Source organism: Pteropus vampyrus, unplaced genomic scaffold, assembly GCF_000151845.1.
Source record: "Pteropus vampyrus isolate Shadow unplaced genomic scaffold, Pvam_2.0 Scaffold28, whole genome shotgun sequence".
Classification (NCBI taxonomy): domain Eukaryota; kingdom Metazoa; phylum Chordata; class Mammalia; order Chiroptera; family Pteropodidae; genus Pteropus; species Pteropus vampyrus.
In genome coordinates this window covers 58,146-80,038 of record NW_011888809.1, presented here as the reverse complement: position 1 = coordinate 80,038, position 21,893 = coordinate 58,146, and the positions used below count along the sequence as shown (strand labels likewise).

At 49.5% G+C, this 21,893-nt stretch overlaps 3 protein-coding genes across 5 annotated transcripts in view; 1 reads left to right on the top strand and 2 right to left on the bottom strand.

Moving 5' to 3' along the window:
• The window catches only part of TRIM54 (tripartite motif containing 54), a 15,534-nt gene extending 6,922 nt beyond the window's left edge, over positions 1-8,612 (top strand). Inside the window, exons 2-6 of the mRNA XM_011356483.1 lie at positions 4,822-4,994; positions 5,534-5,705; positions 7,293-7,388; positions 8,090-8,323; positions 8,586-8,612. Coding sequence (XP_011354785.1) covers positions 4,822-4,994; positions 5,534-5,705; positions 7,293-7,388; positions 8,090-8,323; positions 8,586-8,612 — 702 coding nt within the window. The remainder of the gene's footprint in view (positions 1-4,821; positions 4,995-5,533; positions 5,706-7,292; positions 7,389-8,089; positions 8,324-8,585) is intronic.
• A 1,326-nt stretch (positions 8,613-9,938) lies between these two features.
• On the bottom strand, positions 9,939-12,135 carry UCN (urocortin). The gene is made up of 2 exons (XM_011356482.2): positions 10,769-12,135; positions 9,939-10,483 (listed from the first exon to the last, which is right to left on the bottom strand). The coding sequence occupies exon 2, from the start codon at positions 10,468-10,470 to the stop codon at positions 10,090-10,092; it is 381 nt and encodes a 126-aa protein (XP_011354784.1). The 5' UTR covers positions 10,471-10,483; positions 10,769-12,135; the 3' UTR covers positions 9,939-10,089.
• Positions 12,136-12,327: 192 nt separating this feature from the next.
• Positions 12,328-21,727, bottom strand: MPV17 (MPV17, mitochondrial inner membrane protein). 3 transcript variants are annotated; one of them, XM_011356478.2, is made up of 8 exons: positions 21,612-21,727; positions 21,032-21,106; positions 14,665-14,780; positions 14,372-14,464; positions 14,187-14,282; positions 13,896-13,928; positions 13,583-13,635; positions 12,328-12,554 (listed from the first exon to the last, which is right to left on the bottom strand). In XM_011356478.2, exons 2-8 carry the CDS (start codon positions 21,099-21,101, stop codon positions 12,485-12,487), a joined length of 531 nt encoding a protein of 176 aa, XP_011354780.1. In that variant the 5' UTR covers positions 21,102-21,106; positions 21,612-21,727; the 3' UTR covers positions 12,328-12,484. The 3 variants fall into 3 exon arrangements, with proteins under 3 accessions (XP_011354780.1, XP_011354781.1, XP_011354782.1); XM_011356479.2 differs by lacking the exon at positions 21,612-21,727 and adding an exon at positions 21,540-21,600; XM_011356480.2 differs by lacking the exon at positions 21,612-21,727 and adding an exon at positions 21,396-21,532.
• Between the last annotated feature and the right edge of the window lie 166 nt (positions 21,728-21,893).

The following is a 21,893-nucleotide window of genomic DNA, read 5'->3' as shown; positions in this document are numbered from 1 at the left end:
GAGGGCCCCTAAGCAACATGAGAGTTGTGCCATGAGGTAGAGTAGAGGGTCCTGGAAAATCCAAAAGGTTAACTTGACTATTTTATTACTGGTCACATTTAGCCCTAGTACCAAAGGGCACATGCATATATTGGCCAGAGACTAGCCAACGAAGTGGGGTGGGGAGTTGAACGGGTGGGAGAAATGTTGGCTGAAGCAATCACAGAAAGAAAGATAAGTCCTGGAGGTTAAGAGGAAGGCCTAGCAGCCAGAGGTACGATTTGGCAGGAGGACTTGAGTTTGAGGAAAGGGAAGGGTCTATGGGACCAGGGGATGAATGCGACAGCTGTGCTCAGCTGTGGTGTCTGCTCCAGGGAGCAGCACCGTTCCTTGGCCAAAGTATGAAGACGGCAGAGGTCCCACCCTTCCCCACCACCTGCCCTTTGTGCTCTCAAGCTCCCAAGAGAGGCGCTGTTCAAGCAAAGGATTTAGGATGGACTGCCCGAATATCGATCACCTCTCAGACCCCTGGGTTCCAGAGAATGATATTGATTAGCCAATGGGATGAGCTGCTAAAGGAACGTCTTTGGCAGACGGGGAAGTGGTGAAGAGGTGGTGAGCCTTTCAAATCCACCTCGAGTCAGTCCCTGAAGTCCATCCCGACTGTGAGGGGTCTGAAAGAGAAGCCTTGGCCAAGACAGCTCATCAAGTCCCAATTACTGCTTTTGTTTTTGTTTTTTTAATTTTTTAAAATGTTGTACTAAAATACACAGAATGTAAATTTACCATCTTAATCATTTTTAAGTATGTAATTCAACAGCATTACGAATACTCACATTGTTTTGCAGCCATCACCCCTATCCATCTCCAGAACTTTTATATCCTCCCAAATTGACACTCTGTACCCATTAAATAATAACTCTCCGTTCCCCGTCTCCCAGTCCCTGGCAACCACCATTCTACTTTCTATCTTTATGAATTTGACTATTCCAGGTACCTCATATAAGAAGGATCACACAATATTTGTCTTTTTTTGTCAGGCTTATTTTGCTTTAGCATATAATGTCTTCAAGTTTGGTCCACGTTGTAGCATCGAGTCCTGATTATTTTTACCCGTTATTTTTCATTACAATCTATGAGACTCCTTTCAGTAGCGTAGATTCCACTTCCTACTGTGTCAAATGTGAACTTTGTTTCTGTGTTGATAATATATTTTACTTAATTTCTTTCCTTAGTTCTGCTGGCTCACTTTTCTTGTCCAGCTTGATCACTTATATCTCCTCTTTAATCAAAGAGTTTGTTTTCTTTATTTCCTTTATAATGTTAAGTTGAAATTGTATTATTTCTTGGAACAAATCATCTTCCAAAGGGTGTTCCTCATCTCTCCTTTGCTAGTCATGCTTTCATTTTCCTATCTTTTTTATATTATCTTGGCTTGCATCTCCTGTTGGATCCCTCCTGCTTATCACTCCTCTTTGAATACGAGTAGTTTTATTTGGTGCTCATAGTGAATTCTTTACTTAACCTTCCATTTACCTTGGCTTTCTTCCACTATTATCTTAAATGTAAACTGGCTAGCTGGGTGTTATCATTGGTTTTCAATTTCTGTTTAGTCCTTTGGCTTCTTTGGTGAAGAGAGGGATATGACCTGGATTAGTAAGCAGTCAAGTGTCTCAATTTGGTTATGCTGCCTCAGAATATTTTTCACACAGAATCTGATGAATTATCCACCCTGGGGTCATGCTTAGATCCATGGGAGAAGGTCCCCTGAGATTTGAGCTATTTCCTCTTTTTTTTTTTTTTTTCCACAGACAAGCAGATCATTCTGGTTGCAAGCTAGGCTCCATGGCACAGAAAGTTTTGATTTGCTAGGTCATCTTTTGTTTATCTCTGCTCAGATAACTTTACTCCACAGTTGAACTTTAGGCCGTTGTTTCTTTCCACTGTGAAGGGTTGAAGTTTGATTCTTCAAAGCTTTTACTAAAATCTGTTTTACCTGAGCTTCAGATAGATGAATGTTGTATCTGACAATGTAGTACATTGATTACTAGGATAGACTCTGGAGTCAGAGTGATTGAATCCAAATATTGGCTCTGCCACCTATTAGCTGATGACCTTGTACAATTTATTAAACTTGTCTGGGCTACAACTTCCTATCTTTGAAATGGAGCTAATAGTAGTACTTACTTTATAGGGTTGATCGAGGATTAAAATGAGTTAATACAAATAAAAGGACTCAGAGCAAACCTGGCATAAAGTAAGGGCTCCATAGATGTTAGCCATTGTAGTCTAAGTTAGGGGGTAAATGTGTATTTACCATCTGTACAAGAAATTCTTAAGGATTAAATTCAATAATGTCTAGAAAGCCCATAGCATAGTGCTTGATACAAAATTGGCCTTCAAAACATGAGCAGTGAGGGAGGGAGGTGGAGGAAAGAGGCTACCCATGAGTTTGTCTTTGCTCTGGGCTAAAGCTTTAGAATGTGCCCCTTTCCTCCCATTCAAACATTTACCGAGCACCTTCATAGGTTTGCCACCAGCAAATCAAAGAGAAGTTGGATCCCTGCAGGAGCTCGCAGACTTAGAGTTCTCTCAACACCTCCTCGCCCACTTGGATTCTAAATATTTAAAGGTAATTATTGTATCAAGCAAGCAAAAGCCCAGTGATCTTACACTTCAACTCATCCTTAAACTCAACAATATCCACATAATTCTAGTTACTGAGGACAAATACACCAACACAGTCTTGGATAATCTCAAACTAATCCGCTCCAGCTTCTTATAATTCTCAAGAAATCCTCCCAAAATGTGATCTTCGTGACATGTCAGTCACTCTCCCCAAGTAGGCTGCCCACTTCACAGCGGGCCACATTTCCAGCCTTGCCTACATTTCTTTATACCAAATATCAACCGAGACTCTGGACTTGGGTGCCCTCTAGGTGTCATAGAGTGCTACTGCATGCACATAAGAGTCCCGATGGATATATATAGCACAAGGACTTGGAGAATTTCATGGAATCCAATTGCAAGAAATAAATCTAAATATACAAAGTCACACACAGGTGACTTCTCTCTCCATTACTCTCTAGGACTGCATGGTCTTCCAGCCGGTTAGGATTAAGCTCTGTTGTAAATGACAGAAAACCCCAAATAATAATGGCTCAAAGAAGGCAAAAATTTGTTTTTTCTCTCAAGTGGAAGTATGGGTAGGCAGTCCAGGACAGCCTCATCAGAGACTCAGTTCTTTTATCTTGCTGCCCTTCTCAACGTGCAGCTACCTCCCGTCTCAAGATGGCTGCCTCGACTTGAGCCATTCTATCTTCATTCCAGACAGCAGGTAGGAGGCAAGAGGAATAAGGCATGTCCCTCCCATCGAAGAGGCAGTAGTCTTCATTTAACGTCATTGATAGGTTCTGCAACTTTAAGTGAAACGATGTATAGCAAAACCAATTTTATCATAGGCTAATTGATATGAACAAGAGTTAAGTTCCTGTGACATCTCATTAACGGTATTCGAGGACCTGTACACTTCCTGGAAATGGCGCAAAACATTTCTATCTATATCCCACTGGCCAGAACAGTCACCTGGCCACACCCAGCTAGAAGGGAGGCTTGAATACATGGTCTTTATTTCATGTGTCTTGCAGGGGCTCTGTTATTTAAGAAGAGGAGGTGAATATCGAGGAACAATAAGCAGTCCCTACCAGTCTTTCATCCCTGCCGCTCTCCACAAATTGACTCTTTTCTCTTCTCTGCAGACCAGCCTTCTCTGTTCTGAGTTTCTGACCCCTCACACTTTCTGCTTCCACTCGTACAAGACTTTGGGTGGCCACAGTGTCGGCTCTTAGCCCAACTCCACAGGTTTTTTCAGTTCCAAAGCCACACGTGGTCTAGCCACCTCAGGTTCTATGTCTTAATTCCAAGTTCCTAGAGAGCAGTTTGGTTCGTCCTACTTGGTTCAGGCAATCACCTCCCCAACTCTGAGCTTAGGGCATGGTGGGGCTCTCTCTTTTAGAACAAGATGGAGCAAGTTTTCTAAGAGGTGTAAGTGGGAGGAAGTGACAAACATCTTTAGTAAGTCCTCCCTCTGAGCTTAGCCCTATCATCACAGCCTTGGGATGCAGTTGTCAGTTTGCTTGTCCTTAGGAAAGAGATGCATCCTTTCATATCTCATCCCCAGAGCCTAGTAAGTCCCTGGCACACTCAGTATTTGTTGTAGAATGAACACTCCAATCTGTTCCTTAATTTTACAAAATTTGAATGCTTGCCCAAATTTACATAGTAGAACAGTGTCATAGGGCAGCAAAAGAACCCAGGACCCCTAATTCCCAGCCTCTGGAGTGATTTCCCAGAATTCTTCATCATGATGTGGCTTGTTTGCTCCATCTTTAGCATTTGTCACTGCTTGTGCCCTCCCTGCCCAGGGCTGCAAAGGCTCTCCCTCAGGTGTGGCCCCTTGAGAGCCCCAGGCTGGAGGACACTGGCTGCAACACTCAGAGTCTATTTCCTACCTGAGCCTTCCCGCCAAGGTTAATGTCACCCCACAGTTCCAAGATGGGCCCTTTTGGGGAGACCGCATCCTGACAAAGCCTTGACCAGAGCTAGGCTCTGGATGCAAAGACACTCAAGGAAGTAGGCTGAATAAAGAGATAAAGGTGGGAAACAAGGTCTCCATTGCCACCCACCCTGATCTGCTTGCAGAGGGGGGCCCAACCAGAGGAAAGAGCTGATGCCACCTCCTCCACCATTCTCCTCCTCCCCAGCTCCCATTACATTGTCCCCTGCCTGCCAGTTCCCTCATGCTTCACGGTGCCTGTTTACTCACACTACCCATCCCTGCAGGCCTCGAATCCTCTGTGGCAATCCCGGGGCTCCACCACTGTGTCTTCCGGGGGCCGTTTCCGCTGCCCGTCTTGCAGACATGAGGTTGTCCTGGACCGACATGGTGTCTACGGCCTGCAGCGAAACCTGCTAGTGGAGAACATTATAGACATTTACAAGCAGGAGTCTTCTCGGTAAGCTGTCAGGGCCTTTCGTCTCTCTAAGGGGCAAGGCCTGGGATACAACCCGGGAACAGTCAGGGCCAGAAGGGAGGAGCCGAAACAATCAACCTGACCCCCAGTTTAGAGATGAGAGAAGTGGACCCAAAGAGCAGGGAGGGACTTGCCCCAGGTCACCCAGCTCAGTGGTCACTAGTCCCCGATCAATGTTTCACCTTCACTCTCTCCACCTGGGGAGGGGCTGGCAGTCCACCAGCAAGATCCTTGCCAACCCTCCATTACGTCCTGCCCTGTGGGACTTCCCTGTCTCCTGGAATAGTGACTTCTTGGAACTAAGCCTCCTCTACCCCTTAGCTCTTTCTGTTTCTCAAATGAAGAGCACTGTGGAAGTCACTCACCTGCCCAGCCACAGGACCAGCTGCGGGAGCAGAGAAGGCGGTGGTGGTTGGTGGAGGCTGAAGAGAAAGTGCTCATGGGGACTCGCACTCTCGGGGCCTGTATCACCTGCTGGCCTGGGCCCTGACCGTCCTGCCATCCCGCCCACTCCCCTTCAGGCCACTGCACTCCAAGGCTGAGCAGCACCTCATGTGTGAGGAGCATGAAGAGGAGAAGATCAATATCTACTGCCTGAGCTGTGAAGTGCCCACCTGCTCTCTCTGCAAGGTCTTTGGTGCCCACAAGGACTGTGAGGTGGCCCCGCTGCCCACCATTTACAAACGCCAGAAGGTACCAAGCAGTGGAGGGAGCAGGCATGTGGGCTGGGGGACTAGGACAGAGTCTCTAACTTCAGCCTCTTACTCCACTTTGTTTTAAAGGCAGGCAGATCAGGACTAATGGATGCAAGCTGACACTTTAGTATAGTGGACTAGATACTCTCAAGGCTCTCCTGCTATCACGAATCTACATAAAATGTAATTTTAAAGTTATGCTGGTAGGCACATAGGAAGTAAAAGAGATCTTCAAGTGAAGGTGGGGTGGAGAGAGCGGGTAGGGGGAATGAGCTGAGAACAGAACCCTGAGTGGTAAGCACTGAAAAAGCAGGATTTCCCGGAGGGTAAATGCTTGCAGTATTACTAAGCCAGAGAGATGAGACTCTGCCTCCAAACTCCTGAAAGGTGGGAGACCTGCAACGAAGACTCCTAAGAATCCCAGATTAAATTGAAATCCCAGGAACTAAAGTGGTCAGTTGTGCCACCTGGCTTTTGGCAAAAGCAAATGCAAATTACACTTGGAAAAAAAAAAAATCCTCAATTTAAGGCATTGGATTTCCCTTAGCTTAAGAACGAAAGATTGGCTCACAACTGAAAATAGACAAAGAAAGGTACCCCTCTAGTGAAGTCAGCAGAAACAAAAATGACAGATTTAGATTCCCAGAGATTCAGATATTGGAATTATTAAAGAACAGAAAGTCACTGTATATAAAATGCTCTTTAAAAAGATGGAATTAAAAAAACAAGCAGTAATAGACTATCAAAAAAATTCAGATTTGGCAAAGAACCAAATAGAACTTTTCTTTATTATTTATTAATTAATTTATTCATTTATGGTGACGTTGGTTAATGAAATCCAATAAGTTTCAGCTGTACACTTTAACAGTAAGGCATATGTGTATTTACACTGTGTGTTCACCTCCCATAGTTAGATTTCTTTCTGTCACCACCTATTCGACCCCCTTTACCATGTCTACCTCCCCCCTCCACCACCCCCTACCCTCTGGTCCAAATAGAGCTTTTAGACATGAAAATATAATTGTTGAAATAAAACATTCAAAGATGAATTAAGTGAGAGATTTCTCTGAGGAAAGAATTAGTGAACAGGAAGAGAGGACCCCCCCCCCCCCAAAAAAAGCCTAGAATGCTGCACTGGGAGATGAGAAGGTTGAGAATGAGAAAGTCTAACATATGTCTAATCTGAGTCACAGAATGAGAAAATAAAGAGAATAGAGAAAAAGCAATTTTATCCTCACAGATAATCAACAAAGAATTTTTCAGACTTGATGGAGGGTATGAATGTACAGATACAGCATCTAGCCAAGTGCCTGGCACTCGGTGTTATTTGCTGAATGTCTCTTCCTTTCTCATTTGGTGATGGAGGACTTCCTGTCTTGACCTCCTTCCAGAATCCATAGACTGTGCTTCCACACCTCTTGGATAGTTCCAAGCCCTCTAGATCACTGGAATAGCTGCCTTGAAGATGTCCTGAGGGTGGGGTGGATAAGGACAGTTCTCTCCTAGACAGCCCTGGCTGGGGTAGGAGGGGTACAGCTCTGAACTAGGTCCTCTAGCTCAAAGTGCTGACCTGTATGTGTGGCAGAGTGAGCTCAGTGATGGCATCGCGATGCTGGTGGCGGGCAATGACCGTGTGCAAGCCGTGATCACACAGATGGAGGAGGTGTGCCAGACCATTGAGGTAAGCCTGCGATGGGAGAGAGGGAAAGTTTTTTGGGCTCTTGGAGGTGGATCACAAGTAGTGGGATGTGCTTAGCCAGGCTGCTAGTTTGAATCTCAGCTCTGCCCCTCACGAACTCTGTGACTTTGGTACAGTCACTTCTCTGTGTTTTGGTCTTGTTTTTAACTACATAAAATAGTGACAATAAGAATCATATGGTGCCTACCTCATTGCATCTTTTTGAGAACTAAATGTAATCAAAAAAGAAAAAAAAAGTAAAAACCAGGGCCAGAGACAGAGATAACATTCATGAGGCTGCTCTAAAATATTGTGTTATTTGCTGAGACAGTCGATCTTAAAAGCTCTCTTCATATGAAAAAAATACTATGTATGGTGACAAATGTTAACTAGAATATTGTGGTGATCATTTCACAATATACACAAATATTTCACAATATACGCAAATATTACATTGTACACCTAAAACTAATATGATGTTATATGTCAATTACATTTCAAAAAAAAAAAATCCTATTTTTTTTTTCTGAAAAGATCTGGGAATCAGCAGCCCTTGGCTAGAATTCTGGCTCTGCCACTAATTTGTAGTGTAATTGACAGGTCACTTTTCTTCTTGGCTCTCTGTGACTTCTAAGTGGGCCGTGGGACATGTAGGTGGACGCTTTTCCAGCTGTGAGGTCTCATCTTCATTCCCGGTCTTTCAGGACAACAGCCGGAGGCAGAAGCAGTTGCTAACCCAGAGGTTCGAGACTCTTTGCGCGGTGCTGGAGGAGCGGAAGGGTGAGCTGCTGCAGGCTCTGGCGCGGAAGCAGGAGGAGAAGCTTCAGCGAGTCAGGGGCCTCATCCGCCAGTACGGAGACCACCTGGAGGCGTCCTCTAAACTCGTGGAGTCCGCCATCCAGTCCATGGAGGAGCCGCAGATGGCGCTCTACCTACAGGTGGGCCCTGGGGGAGGGTGGCAGGCCGCAGAGTGGCTGGAGTGGAGACTTCGGCACCTGGAGACCTGGGTTCCAGTCTTATCTCTGGCACTTACTTGCCTCACGGCCTTGGGCAAGTCGACTCGTCTGAGTCGGTTTTCTCCTTAGTGAATTGGAACATGCATCCACTGCCTACCCCGCAGGAATATGGGGGGCATCAGAAGTGGGACTGTGCCAGAGATTGGCACAGTGCTTTAACCCCCTCCCCCTTTCTTTCCTACAGCAGGCCAAGGAGCTGATCAATAAGTGAGTAGGCGGAGAGGGGAGGGAAAGGAAGGGGCCGCAGGGCTTCACTGACGCAGGGAGAGGGGGGTGGTGAGGGTGCTGGGGCGTTTCCAGATGAGCCACTGCCACCACTGCAGGGTCGGGGCAATGTCAAAGGTGGAGCTGGCAGGACGGCCAGAGCCAGGCTATGAAAGCATGGAGCAATTCACCGTGAACGTGGAGCACGTGGCCGAAATGCTGAGGACGATAGACTTCCAGCCAGGTGAGGGAGCCAGGAAGGGAGAGAGGCAGAGAGCTGCCGGGACTGAGTGTCAGGACCCACCGGGTGGGGGCGGGGTGGGGCATGAGGGCCAAACAAGCAAGGACTCCATCTCATGGGGTCTTCCTTCGGCCCAGGCGCTTCCGGGGAGGAAGAGGATGAGGAGGTGGTGTTGGACGGGGAAGAGGGCAGCGCTGGGCCAGAGGAAGACCGGCGGGATGGGCCGGAAGGTGAGTGTGGCCCAAGGGGCATTGAGGGCCTGGCTGGTACATTCCTATCCACCACCGCCCCCCGCCCGTGATTGCCCTTCCTGTGGGACCAGAGTTCACTTGTAGCCCCTATTCCTTTTAAGTGCCTCCCAACCCCCAGCAGGAGGGGAGTGCCCTCTAGTGCTGGTGCAATAGGAGGACCCTTTCCCACCAGCCGTTCCTCTGCGGCTCTGGCAGACCAAGGTGGGTGTAAAAGTAGAGGACACACCCATGTGGCTGAGGAAAGGGGGTGAGCTGGGGTTCCGAGTTGCCTTGTTCCTTTGGAGAACCCGCCCACGTGCTTTCTTTCCTGGGGACAGGCCTGCACTGACCTCCCTCTGGGGGATCCCGCGCTCCAGGGACCTGGCGCTCAGGTGGTGGAAGATCTGCGCAGAGACCACCGCGCCCACCAGCTCGGCGCCCCGCCTTCGGGGGAGGGCTCAATAAAGGGCTAATGCATCCTGCTCCGCAGCTCCTTTCACTGCTCACTCCATCAGCCTCGGCTTCGGAGTCGACCCCATCACCATCCTGCCCTTCTACCGATCTGGGACCAGTTGGGAGGAGGAAGTGAATTGAACCCCAGTGGGTACTTCGTTGATATCAGGCATGGATTCCTGAGCCCAATGCCAAGGGCAAAGAGTAGGGGGGTGATAAGGACTTGAGTTCCTGGGGGACTTGGGGAGAATGGGGACACAGGACTCTGGCTGAAAGCTATTCTCCCGGATGCTCCTCCTACAGCACTGGTTCCCTCCCGCTGGCCTTGGAGGCTCCACTTTCCCATGAGTTCCCTCCCTACTGTGGAACGTTTCCCGCACCCCTACAACAGAAGCCAAAGGTTCTTCAGCACTTTTATTAAAAACTAGTAACGCAGATAGTGCTCAGGGTATCCCTGGGCCGCTCTAGCCCCGCAGGATTGGGTCAGTTCCAGTTGCGCACGGCCCAGCCCCGGAATGGGAGATGGGGGTCGAGGTTTTCAGGTCCCCAAACCCCACCGATCACTTGCCCACTGAGTCGAATATGATGCGGTTCTGCTCTGCACGCTCCCGCTGGCTCTGCGTCCGCGCCAGCTCCAGCAGGGTCCGCAGCAGGTGGAAGGTGAGGTCAATGGACAGCGGAGGGTCGTCCCGACGAGGCCGCTCGCCTTCGATCGCGGATTCCGGCCGGCCCCTCCCCGCGTGGCGCGGGAAGCGCTCTGCCAGCAGCAAGAGGAGTGAGCGCGCCCCGCCACCCTGGTTCCGAGACCCGGGACTCCAGCGCAGACTCGGGTCCTGGACCTCGGCTGCCACAGCCTCCGGGTTCCACTGGCTGCTCCCTGGGCGCAGCTGTGCCAGGAGCAGCAGCGCTGCCAGCAGCACCGAGCGTCCCGCCAGCCTCATGGTGCCACCGGCCCTGGACACATAGGGGCAGCTCAGGGTGAGGTGTGCTTGGTGAGTCGCAGGTGGCGCCACTCCCCTTCCCGCGCACATCTAGCGCCCACACCAGTCCCCTGCAGCTGCCGCCCGGTGCCCACAACCTTCCCTGCAGTCCCAGCCGCTGCCCAGTCCTGTGCCACCCTTTCCTACTTCCCTCCCTCCCGTCTCCCTCCCTCCCTTCCTCTTAGCGGGTCTCGGTGGGTGAGCTGAGTGCAGAGTCCTGGTGCTCAGGGAGTCTGGGTGGATGCTCCGAGCCACTCACAGGTTGCCAAAGAGCGAATGGACAGTGCGGACGGAGCTCCAGTCTCTGTCCCTAGGGGCGGGCCGAGGATGCCTTGGGAAACACGGGGTCTGTCCCGGGACCGCCGCCAGCCTTATATAGCTCCAGGACAGCTCCGACTGACGTCAGCAGGGAACATGCACTGATTGTAGAGCAATGACGGCACGACTTCGAGTCCAGCGGGTGGCGAGACCCCCAGGGGCACGTCTCTGGGGCTTACGCTGGAAGCGACAGCAGACTCAGTGAGTGAGAAGCTGGCTAGGGCATAAAGATTGCTCTGGGAGCCACAAGAGTCCTTCACCGGCTTAGAACAGTATGCAGTGCCTAGGGCTGGTTCCCAGACCAGAGTCCAGATCACCAGTCTTCTTTGGCACATAAAAGGGTGGCTGGATCGCGGGGCTGTCCGTGGTGCTGACCCTGCCCTTTGTCTCCAGAGGGGCCAGAGGCATTGGGAGAACGCTGTGCTGCTCAGACCCAGTTCCTTGCCCTACCTACCAGCTGTGTAAACTGAGGCAATCAGGAGTGCAACCCTGGCACTCAGCCATTACCATGGTACCCAGCCGAGGCAGGCTGAGTCAGTCAGAATTCTTGATCTTATTCTAGCCCCAGGACCTAAATTCTAGGGTTGTCTGAGTGAAACACCATAAAAAAAGGGTTTCTGGCCTCGGAAGTGCTTTCAGATCACAAAAGGCTGGTCCATCTGCATCTGAGTTTGCCCCAAAGTGTTGGCTTAGCCAAGTGAATATTTTTCCTGAGAATCTCAGCAGCAGTATATCTTTGACCTCTACGTTAAGAAAGTGAGGAAATATGGTATCTTAGTCCATTCAAGCTTCTTTAACAAAAGTACCACAAACTGGGTAGCTTATAAGCAAGAAACATTCATTTCTCATAATTCTGGAGGCTGAGAAGTCCAAGATCATGGCACCAGTAGATTCAGTGTCTGGTGAGGATGTTTACTGGTTCCACAGCAAGATGGCATTTTCTTGCTGTGTCCTCACGTGGCCCATGAGGGCTCTGCCCTACTCCCTAATACCATCACCTTGGGTATTAGGTTTTTCACCATATGAATTTGGGGTGTATTCAAACATTCAATCTATAGCATGTGGGTTGAAGTTTCTATTCTGCCACTAACTCACGTTGTGGACTGGTCACCTCACTTCTATGGACCTCAGTGTCCTCATCTGTAAAAGAAGATTGGGCTTGGTGGTCTCTAACTTCTGTCCATCTCCAGAAACTTTGACTCCACTGTATTTTTGTTGGGTCTTACTCATTGCCTCTGGATTACATGTTTATAATATATTTATGGAGGTTTCACCTAAAGGGTTTGAGGGAGTCCCCAAAGAAGTGGAGCTATGTTAGGGCTGGGAAGGGTTCGAGAAACAGAAGTATCTATGAAAAGCAGAGATGAGTGGCACTGGCTGGAATATGGGTATAAGCTAAGTTGACAAGATCATATAGTTAAATATTTATGGAGTGCCCACTATGTGGTCAGCATAAGACCATCATAAAGGTTTCAGTGAATTCAAAAAGGAGTCAGTTTATATTTTAGAGCAAAATGGACCATTTCATTGTGCTAACCCCATTAAGTTGTGACCAGCAACCGAACTCCATGAAAACCAATGTGCCCACTTTGAGGATGTCATCTGACCAGAGTCAAGCTGTATCACTGCAAGGTAGAAGCAGTGGAGTGAGGCAGACCTAGAGCCGATGTGCCTTCCAGGACAGGTAGGAGTTCCAGATGACAGCAACACACTGGACAATAGCCAACCTAAGGAACAGGAATGGCATCGTGAAGAAGGATAAGGAGAAAGCAAGAGTGGCAGAGGGCGAGGGGAGAGATGGGAAAGCATAATGGAAAAGGAGGGATTATCTCTGGGAACATCCAGATTTACATCTCCTTCCTTCAGCCCCCTGTGGAGACAAGTGGCTCAGACCAGAGGACAACCAGCTCAGGTTCTGGTGCTGTCCCAGAGGTCTGTCTCCTGGATAAGAGCCTCAAAGTGAAATACCCTCAGCAGCCATCTTGTCCTGCATGGCTCTGTTATTCACGCTCCTGTCCAGGCTCCTTCTAAATACACGCGTCTCTCTGCCTTGTACCAGCTGAGAAGCTCTCATCTTCCAAAAATGTACTCTCCACCATAGAAAGTAGCACCCCTTTTTTATGTTTTAAATTGACCCTGCTTTAGTTTCAAAGACGGTTGCAAGGACCCTAATGTTTGAAATTTGGTTCATAAGTCTATATTCCTTTTAGCTATGCTATTTATGTAAATCTTAACCATATCCCCTCTGAAGTGTTTCATATTTGTTTCCCCTGTTCCTAAAGCCCCCTCACTTCCATAATTTTAACTACTCATCCTGAGTTCTACTATATTTTTATCGCAGGTTCGGCAACTACCTTTATCATTAGGGTAAAATAGTACTTTGCAGTGGACTGAGCTGATCAGGTTCCTCCATGGTGCTTTGGTCTACCTTTCTGTCTAACCTAGGCTGTAGCCACACCCCCCGCCACCCCAGGCACTGTTCCTGCAGCAAAGGTAGAGAGCTCAAGTGGGATGGAGCCCAGGATTGTGGAGCTGGACCCTCCCCAGGAAGATAAAGGTCAGTGGGCTGACGCACTAGGACAGATTCTGTCATGAGTAAGAGGTTCTGAATAAAATGCTCAGGAGTCTAGGAGCTCTGATCAGAGCAGAGTGTTCTGGGGGGTCTAAAGTAGCTCAAGGTTGAATGAGAATCATTTTATCTACAAGTGTTCATAATGTGGCTTTCCTTGAAGGGTGGGGGAGGGATCTGTCATACCTGTAATGAAGGGGGACCAGGTAGAAGTTGGCTAGCTGCACAGCAGGCCAGAGCTACAAGAGAGAGAAGGTAAATGTTGGGGGGCTGCCTTCATCACTTGACCTTAGACTCACTGCCTTGCCTGGTCTTTCTCCGACTTCTGAAAACAATAACAAGTTGAACAGCTGGGTGACTGCTTCCCTGAGTATGGTGCCCACACTGGAAATGAGAGAATAATCCCCATCGAGGGATTACTATGTCAGGAGGACCCCCAATCCCTAGGCACTTCTGGACTCAAGGAAGCAGAAGAGGCACCGGAGGTGTCAGCTCTTACACAGTAGTTGGTGAGGAGGGCATCGGGATAATCCTGAGGAGACAGAGAAGGAAGAAATGAACACCTAGTCTGAATATCACACGCAGCCACCACCCCCTAGTCTGAATATCACACGCAGACTTCTGTTCAAAGAGCACACTCCTGCACCACACTCCCCTCAGCTCCGTTCCTCCAGAGCCTGGGACTCTGCTTGCACTTCGGCCTGTCTCACCCCCGTGAAGCCTGCCTCGCACCCCTGGGCATGCCAGTCTGCCAGCCAGACATCTTCCCCACCACACCTGCCCAGCTCACCTGCTGGAGTTTGGCCCAATTGTCCTGGGCTGACAGTCCATTGAGTGTCCCTACCAGTGGGAGGAAACAGCCTAGAAAACATGGGGCAAAGGCCCCCTAGGAAAGAGAAATTAGAGCTGTGAGCACCTAAACCCCATTCTCCCCCAGTGCAGCACACCCTCCCCAGTACCTTTTCTCCCACTCACCTGATCCAACAACATCTTTTTTAGTGCGTCCACCTTGGTGGTGCCAGGGATGAGCCGGTCTAAAACCCTGTACCAGCCTCCTACGACAGGGCCCTGAAAGTAAACCCCAGGGAGTGGAGCAGGGATGCAGTGAGGGGACCAGTTGGCTTTTATATCACAAAGCTCCTCCCCTGAGTATTAGAAACCAAATTCCAGGGCAGGCATATACTTGAGGCTGGCTTAGATGTGAGAAAGGCCAAGGGAAACAGACCACTGTCCAATCCACCGACAGTCCTACTGTGGGCAGAACTTACCACAAAGCCACAGCCCAGAGAGGCCATGGTTAAGGTCCGGCCAATCTGGTGTTCCTTCAGACCTCGCCTCTCCACCAGCTGCTGTGAGATAACATCACCCAGGCCCATCAGGGACCCTGTGTGGGGTACACAGATGTTGTCAGGACACCTCCCAGAATGGGCTGCCAGTCCAAGGAGCTTGTTCTGCTGAGCTGAACAAGGCTCTGGCGCTCTGGACCTAAGGGGCTGAATTCTGGGGCAAATGGCCAGTCCCTTGCTGCTGCTTCAAAGCTCTCCTCTCCCAAGGATGGGGACACCTCATGTGTGTCCTGTTAGAAACTAGGATGAGCAGTCTTGAGCAGGCCAGGGCCCAAGAACTCTGCATTGAGCAGTCAAGGGGAGTCAGCATCAGAAACTTCGGCTAGAGGAAGGAAAATCTAAGGTTCCAGGGGCTGAGAACCATGGACTGCCAGAATTGGAAAAGCCTTCCAGATAATTTCACCCAAACCTCTTACTTTAGAGGTATGGAATGAAGTTCTGGGACTTCGCATAACTAGTAAGCGGCAGAGACAAGTTAAAAACCAGGTGGCTTGATTTTCTAGACATTTTTTCCAGGATACCACACTATGAATAGATCATGTGTAAAACAGTAAGGAAAACTAAGGAACCTTTACTATTTTCCCCCAGCCCAAAGCAAGACCGTAGCCAATGTCGTTCACCTTGGTCTTGGGGTCTCTATTTGTGGAGAACAGCCAAGAATAACTGTTTTTCTAAATATGAGTAGTCAGATGGTCCCAGGCAGGATGATGACTGGTTGAGCTGGTAGGCAAGCCCACAGGGAAGAGTCCTGGCCACCTCTTAGCACAATCAGGTAAACCCAGATTTCCCCATTCACAACCTTAGGTTGAGCGGGCAATAGGTATTACAGTCATTTCTCCCCCAGAGCTTTGCAAGTGCTTCCCCTCCCCTCACCTGCACAGATACCCAGCTCTAAGAAGCCCTTGTCAGACATCCGCACCCAGAATTCATCACTATTTACAGAGGCCGCCCATCAGTTATGGTGGTGTGATGATTTCTAGCAAACACACTTATAGGGCTGCTTGGAGTGACCGTATGATCTCCAGCTCGCCTGTTCATCTCACTGAGTAATGAGAGTCCCCCTCCAGCCCTGTAGCCACCACCATCCCTGTGCCCTCAATTAGCGCTGGGCAAACACATCCTTCAACCCCTTTCCTTGGCCCGGAGCTGGCTCTGACGTCTGTGCTGGCTGCACACTCACTGCTCTTCCCCCGCATCTTCTGCACAGCCCTGCCCCTGAGTAGCCTCATCAGAGGCAGCTGGGCAAGGCTGAGAGCTGGGGTGGGAGCTGGGGGACTGGTAGGTGACCTAGGCTACTGCTGCTGGCACTCTCAGACATGGAGAAACTCTGGGACACCCAGCACACCCATCAGCCTTGCCTCTCCTCTCCCTGAAACTCCCAAAGAGGTGGAAGTTCTTTCCAGAACACAGCTAGACACACCCTCCAAGAGGACAAGGACAGAATCCTAGACATCTTTGTTCTCTTCTTCCCCACCACACCTAACCAAGCCCCTGGCAGGTGCTCAGAAAATAGACCAAGGAAGAATGTCAAACGTACTGCCCCAAACAACAGGACTACTCTGGGAAAGCCCATGAAGACCTCTAAGTTTAGTCCAAAGGACCACATGTCAGGCTCAAGGTGTGAGGACCAGTGGGACTGAAGGCTTGTTCCCCACAGTTAGCACTTAACTCCCTACCCCTCTCCCTGACAACTTGGGGCCACCAGTTGTACTCTCAGGTAGGAGAGGGAGCTGCTGTGGCCATGCATGAAGAGAATAGTGGCCCTGAGAAGGCCCGGGGGGGCGGGGGGCGGGGGGGCTGGGGAGGCGGGATGAAACAGAAAGGCAGTCACTTCTTAAATGAAGACTAACAGTTTGACGTTCTACTTTGGCAAGATGCTTAGGCTTTACGAAGGGGTCTCACACATTTAATCGTCACAAAAGGTCTGAGAGATAAGGAGTCACACCTCTATTTAATGTTTTGAGAGATGAGGTGACTTGGTAAGGATTGGAGCTGGGGCCTAAACTCAGGTCTTCTCTTGAGGAGGAGCAGGAGGCCAGGGGATTCCCGGCATAGGCTGAGACTTGGGCTCAGGGGCCAGAAGGTGCCAAGAGGCTCCTGTGGCCGCTAGGACGTGCCTGCCCATACCAGGCCTCAAAGGTCCACATATTAAAGATACTTCCTGGATTAGTGAACTTCCTGTCTTTTACTTCCCAAAATGTGACCATCTCTGTTTCTTGTCACCTGTGGGGAGTGTAGCAGCAATATTCCTAGGAAAGAAAAGAGTCACAAAGAGAGGTGTGTGTTTTCACTCTTCATGTTGCCAACAGTCACACAAGCTAAAGGCAGAGCAGGAATGAAAACCACTCTCTGACTTCTAGCCCCATAGTCTGGGAAGGCTTTGAGAAAGATAGGTTCCGGGCCTCCAAACCATGTCCATCAAGCCCGAGGGATACCGAGTGAAAAGGCAGCAGTAGGAGTAGGCGGTGTGTAGCCCCGTAGCCCTGCCAGTCCTGTCCATTTCAGATGGAACAGTGCCCAGAGGTTCTTCCTCTGCCTCTAAGCCTCAGCAACTCCAGGGTGGTCTATGGCTTTGGTCCCAGCAGAGAACGAGGCCTGCATTTCTGGTCCAAGTGATTGAGTAGGAAGTGCTGACATTCAGATTCCTTTTTCCACCTTCCCCAACCCCAAGCACAAGCAGACCCAAACCACCCCTGGTTCTGGGAGTCTTCCTGGGCATATTTGGTTGGTCTGGATTTTCCAGTGCTCTGGCTTTCCTTTCCTTGGACTTATTTCCAGGGGTTTGGGACTGGAGGCCTGCAAAGACATACTGCCCGTGCCCCAATGGGGTAGGGTGAGGGGGCTGCTGGGCAGTGATGCCCCAATGCCAAGCTGGGCACAGAGCCCAGCAGGCAGACGCTGCTGTGGGCGTGACATCATACCCTTGGGTAAGTGCCAGTTCTCATGCCGTCACTTGCCACCGGATTCAGCAGAGTCGGGGGGTGGGGTGGGGGAGAGCCTGCCTCTGAACACAGATGTATTTGGGACCAACCCCTGTCCACTAGTAGAAAAAGCCCCAACTTCCACATTCCCTTCCTGGGCACAGGTGCGAATAAGTTCCTTATTTCCTCTATTTTGTTCCTCTTCTGGCTTTTGTGCAAGAAAATAAAGTGTTAATGGAAGAGAAAATGCGGAGGGTCGAGAAGCTGGAAAGAGGAGCAAGAAGTGTGTCCTTGAGTATAGGAGCCCTGGGTCTCCAGGTATAGCTATTGGTATAGGGCCAGCAGTGATATTGACTCATTCCTCCCCAGAAGCTTCCAACAATGAAATAGCTGCCTGGCACAGGGTATTGGTCTGGCAGAGCCCTGAGGGAGCTGAAGCCACACACTGAAAGGGGAGAGTATATCCTCTGGGATTGGTCTGAATGCTCTCCCCATTCCTGGCTTGAATCCATCCTACTGCTAGAAAATGAAACAAAATGGAGGGTTCTGCAGCTTGTAAGGTCTCTAAGCCCGGACCAGCTGAGGCTACACTCAGCATTCTGGGCCCCCTATAGTCCAAAGTGCAGGGCAGTGCATTGAGAAGTGCCCTAGGTTCTAAAGCCAGCTCTACCATTAATGATGTGAGACCTCAGTGCATGTCATCCCCTGCCTCTTGCCTTAGTTTCTTTCTCTGTAACATCCAGGACTAGACTGGATGAGCTCTTCTATCCTGGCTTAATTCAGACTCCAGAGAAACCGGTGTCTTCAGAAGCTCAGCTGCTCCCACAGCAAGACCAGGGTGGCCTAAGATGGATGGAGCTGGGCCCTGGGCCCAATGGAGACTGGAAAGGCCCTAAAGAAAGGATGGGAGAAGGCTGACTCAGATTCTGCAGAACACGGAGCAGAGCTCTGCCCAGGCTGCCCTGTTCCTGACTCAGGCTTGGCCTAAACTGGGTGTATCAGACACTTCTTTTGAACCACTTCAGATTTTCTTGATTTACTTTTCTCTTACTCCAGCCACTACTGCAGTTCAACCTGATAGATTCTTGCCTCAGGCTTATGCCACACCTGGGGACTTTGTATGTGCTACCTGGTGGCACATGGGTGTTAGCATCCCATGTGGCGAACCTTTGACCAATGTGGGATGGGAGCTGGTGAACAAAGATTTCTTCTTTTCTCCAGAAAAACACTATTCACCTATGTAGTCCTAAGAGGCATTTCAAAGAGCTTCTCAGTTTTAAGGGACTGAGCAGCCAGGTGCCCTAAGCGGTGTCCAGTTTGATAATGTATCCATCCTTATATTAGCTCTCCCTCTTTCTCCCCGTGGGAGTCCTTCCTACTCCCTTACAAAGTACCTGCACAGAAGCTTCTGCTTTTTGGAGAGCCTAGGCTAATACAGCTGTCCATGTTCAAATTTATGGCAAGTAGGACAAACTCAATCCTGGGTTGCCAACACTCATAGAAAGGGCCAACCCCTGGAGCCTTTATTGAATATTTTTTAATCTCTAAAGCCTTTTCATAGAGATAATCTCTACGTCAATTCTTTGAGGTCACTACCCTCAAGTTCTATATGAGGAAACTGAGGCTCGAAGAGGGTTATTGACTTGTTCACGAAGCTTCTAAGTGCTATGGCTCTGAGATTTGAATCTTGGTCTTCTAACTCCAAGTCTGAACTCTCTATTCAATTTTCCAATGTGATGAAGCTATCCCATGGGACTTTAGGAACTATTGTGCTAGAATCTAAAAACAGCTTGGTGAGCAAGTCCTACCTCCTCCCTTTATTTGTAGTTTGATCAAATACACTGAGCAGCAGGGAAGAAAAAGTTTGAAAGGTTTGAAAAAGTCTGAGAAAAGTATTATCTAGAGGTTGCTTCAGGGCTGAGCTGAGATGTCGGCATAGCCTCAGAAAGACTTCAGGTGTGGAGCCACAAGGCTCTAGCACCAACAGACCAGCACCTCAGTTCAACTACATATCTGCACTTGGATCTCTTGGAGCTACAACTCCTGCCCTTGACAGCTGCAGATGCCTTGAATGGGGAGACACAAGAACTATCATTCCCTCCCTATTCTTGATAGCCATGAGGGGGAACCTTCCTTCCGGCAGTGAGGGGCCCTAAGGGAATCTGAGGCTGGGCAAAGGGCCCAGCGTGTCAGTTCCCATCACAGCTACACAGTCCAGCATGAGTCACCACACACGCAGCCAGGTGAGTCATGCAGGGTGATGGACACTCTGAGGACAGGACATAGGGTGGTTGGGCACGGGAGGCTGGAGAGAGGCCCAGGAAGGGGCAAAAGAGTCCTTCCCTTGGTCAGTCACCCACTGAAGTTTTTAGTGCTGATATGGGGCTATTCCAGTTACCAAGAATGCTGTTCTACCCTTTCAGTAGTCCCTTGCCCCTCTCATAGTCTTAATTAGAATCCTGTTCCCTTCTCCGAATATAGGCAAGACCTCTTCTTAATCTGCTCCCTCTTGCACTGCCCCAAGTCATAGTCCTTCTAATCCTTACCCTTATAAAATTTATCTCTGTGCCATCCCCTCTGACATTAGCTAATCTGCAAAATGAAAATGGTAACATATGCAGATAACTCATTGTGTCACCTTTGTGAGGCTGCTACCAAGTCACCAGATTTGTAGTAAAAATAAATCAAAAGAAGTGTCTGATACACCCAGTTTAGGCCATGACATAAGCAAAGCTCAGGAAAGTGGTTTTCTCTTGGGATGTATGAATTAGGGACAGGTGCTCAAGGGGTCTCAAAGCTGGGTACTGATATAGGAATATTCAGTTTTAATATTTAAACTGTACAGATATGCCTTAATCATTCTTTTACATGTTAAGATATATTTCGCAATAAAAAATACTGAGAAAAATAAATTAGGGTAAGATTCTTGATTCCAGCACTTGTTAGATTGTGATCTAATGTGGACTCAAGTAATCCTAGCTCACAGACTTTTGTGGGGACTCTACGAGATAATGTGTGTTGAAAGTGATTTTCACACTGTAAAATATTAGAGGAGCATTTCTTACGGTTAATTTTCTAAGTTAAGGACTCCTGGGGCAATGCCTTTATCCTGAAGGGATGATTCCTCAGCTTTTTGAGGACTTTCAGATCCTACTTTACAGCTAGGCCAACTACGCATATCCCTTTCTTTAAGAACAGCTTTGGGGACTCACTCTCTAAAACAGACTGGGGACTGCTTGGAGTGAGAGACAGCTAACGTTTCAAACCCATTGAATAGAAGCAAAAAGCGAGGAAGGTGTGGAGGGGCGAGTTTCTGCCTCCCAAATTAGCCTGCTCTGGTTCCACTGAGGTCCCAGAGGTACACTCACCAGCTGTCAGGAACTGTACTTTCCATGGGTGAGCAGAGAGGGCCCGCTGGTATGCCCGCCAGAGTGCCATGCTTCCTGTCAAGCCAAGAAGAGAGGGGGTCACCCCTGTCATTCACCCACAATTAAAAAGACGCTTGACTCTCCCTGTGTCCACTCCCTCTCTCTCTCCTGCTTTTAATACGTCTGTCCTAAAGGAACGGAGGCCTCAGGAGGAACGCTTCCTGGGAAGCTTCCTGTCACAGGGGTCTCTTGAGACAATCGGGGAAGACAGGAAGGCTGTGGGCGACTATCGAATACCGGTGGCAGCCACCCGCCACCCCACCCCCAGCCCTGAAGCAGGGCCACTGGGGACCTCCATCCCGACCAAGGTACTCAGAACAAGTTTGCTCTGGCTTTCGCCCAGAGCCTGGTCGGTCCCGATTCAGGCTTAGAACCAGCCCGCATCCTTCCTGAGTCCGTCTCCACACTAGAAATAGGGCCTATCACTCCCTCGTCCTGGAATTGTCACTTGTGCTGTGGAATCTCGTGGCTGGCGGAGCTTTATGCTTTGAGCCGGTAAACGCGGGACAACACAACTCACCTAGGCGCGAGCTCGGCCCCTTCCGTGTGACGTCAGCGGGCGAAGGGACTTCCGCTTTGAGCCCCGCCCCGCCCCTTCCTCCTGGTTAGCCAGGAGGCTTTCCCCTGCAGCCAGCGGCTTAGCTCAGTCTGTGTGCAATCCCTTTTCCAAGTGGAATGAGCCGAGTCTTGGTGTGGACCCCGCCTGGCATACTTGTCACTTGGGTCCGATTTCTGCCTCTTTTTGACGCTTCTCCCATGTTTGGGCGTCTTAACCTGGATAAACCCTCAGTGCTCCTGCGCT

Bases quoted from the DNA above. Each gene is read 5' to 3' on its own strand.
- UCN (XM_011356482.2), bottom strand. From the start codon at position 10,470: ATGAGGCTGGCGGGACGCTCGGTGCTGCTGGCAGCGCTGCTGCTCCTG.
- MPV17 (XM_011356478.2), bottom strand. From the start codon at position 21,101: ATGGCACTCTGGCGGGCATACCAGCGGGCCCTCTCTGCTCACCCATGG. The intron at 13,636-13,895 runs GTAAGAGCTGAC...TCTCTCTTGTAG, and splicing joins CCCTCCTCACCAACTACTGT to CTCTGGCCTGCTGTGCAGCT. The intron at 12,555-13,582 runs GTATGACAGATC...CCTGTTCCTTAG, and splicing joins CTGGTCCCCCTTCATTACAG to GTTGGCTATTGTCCAGTGTG.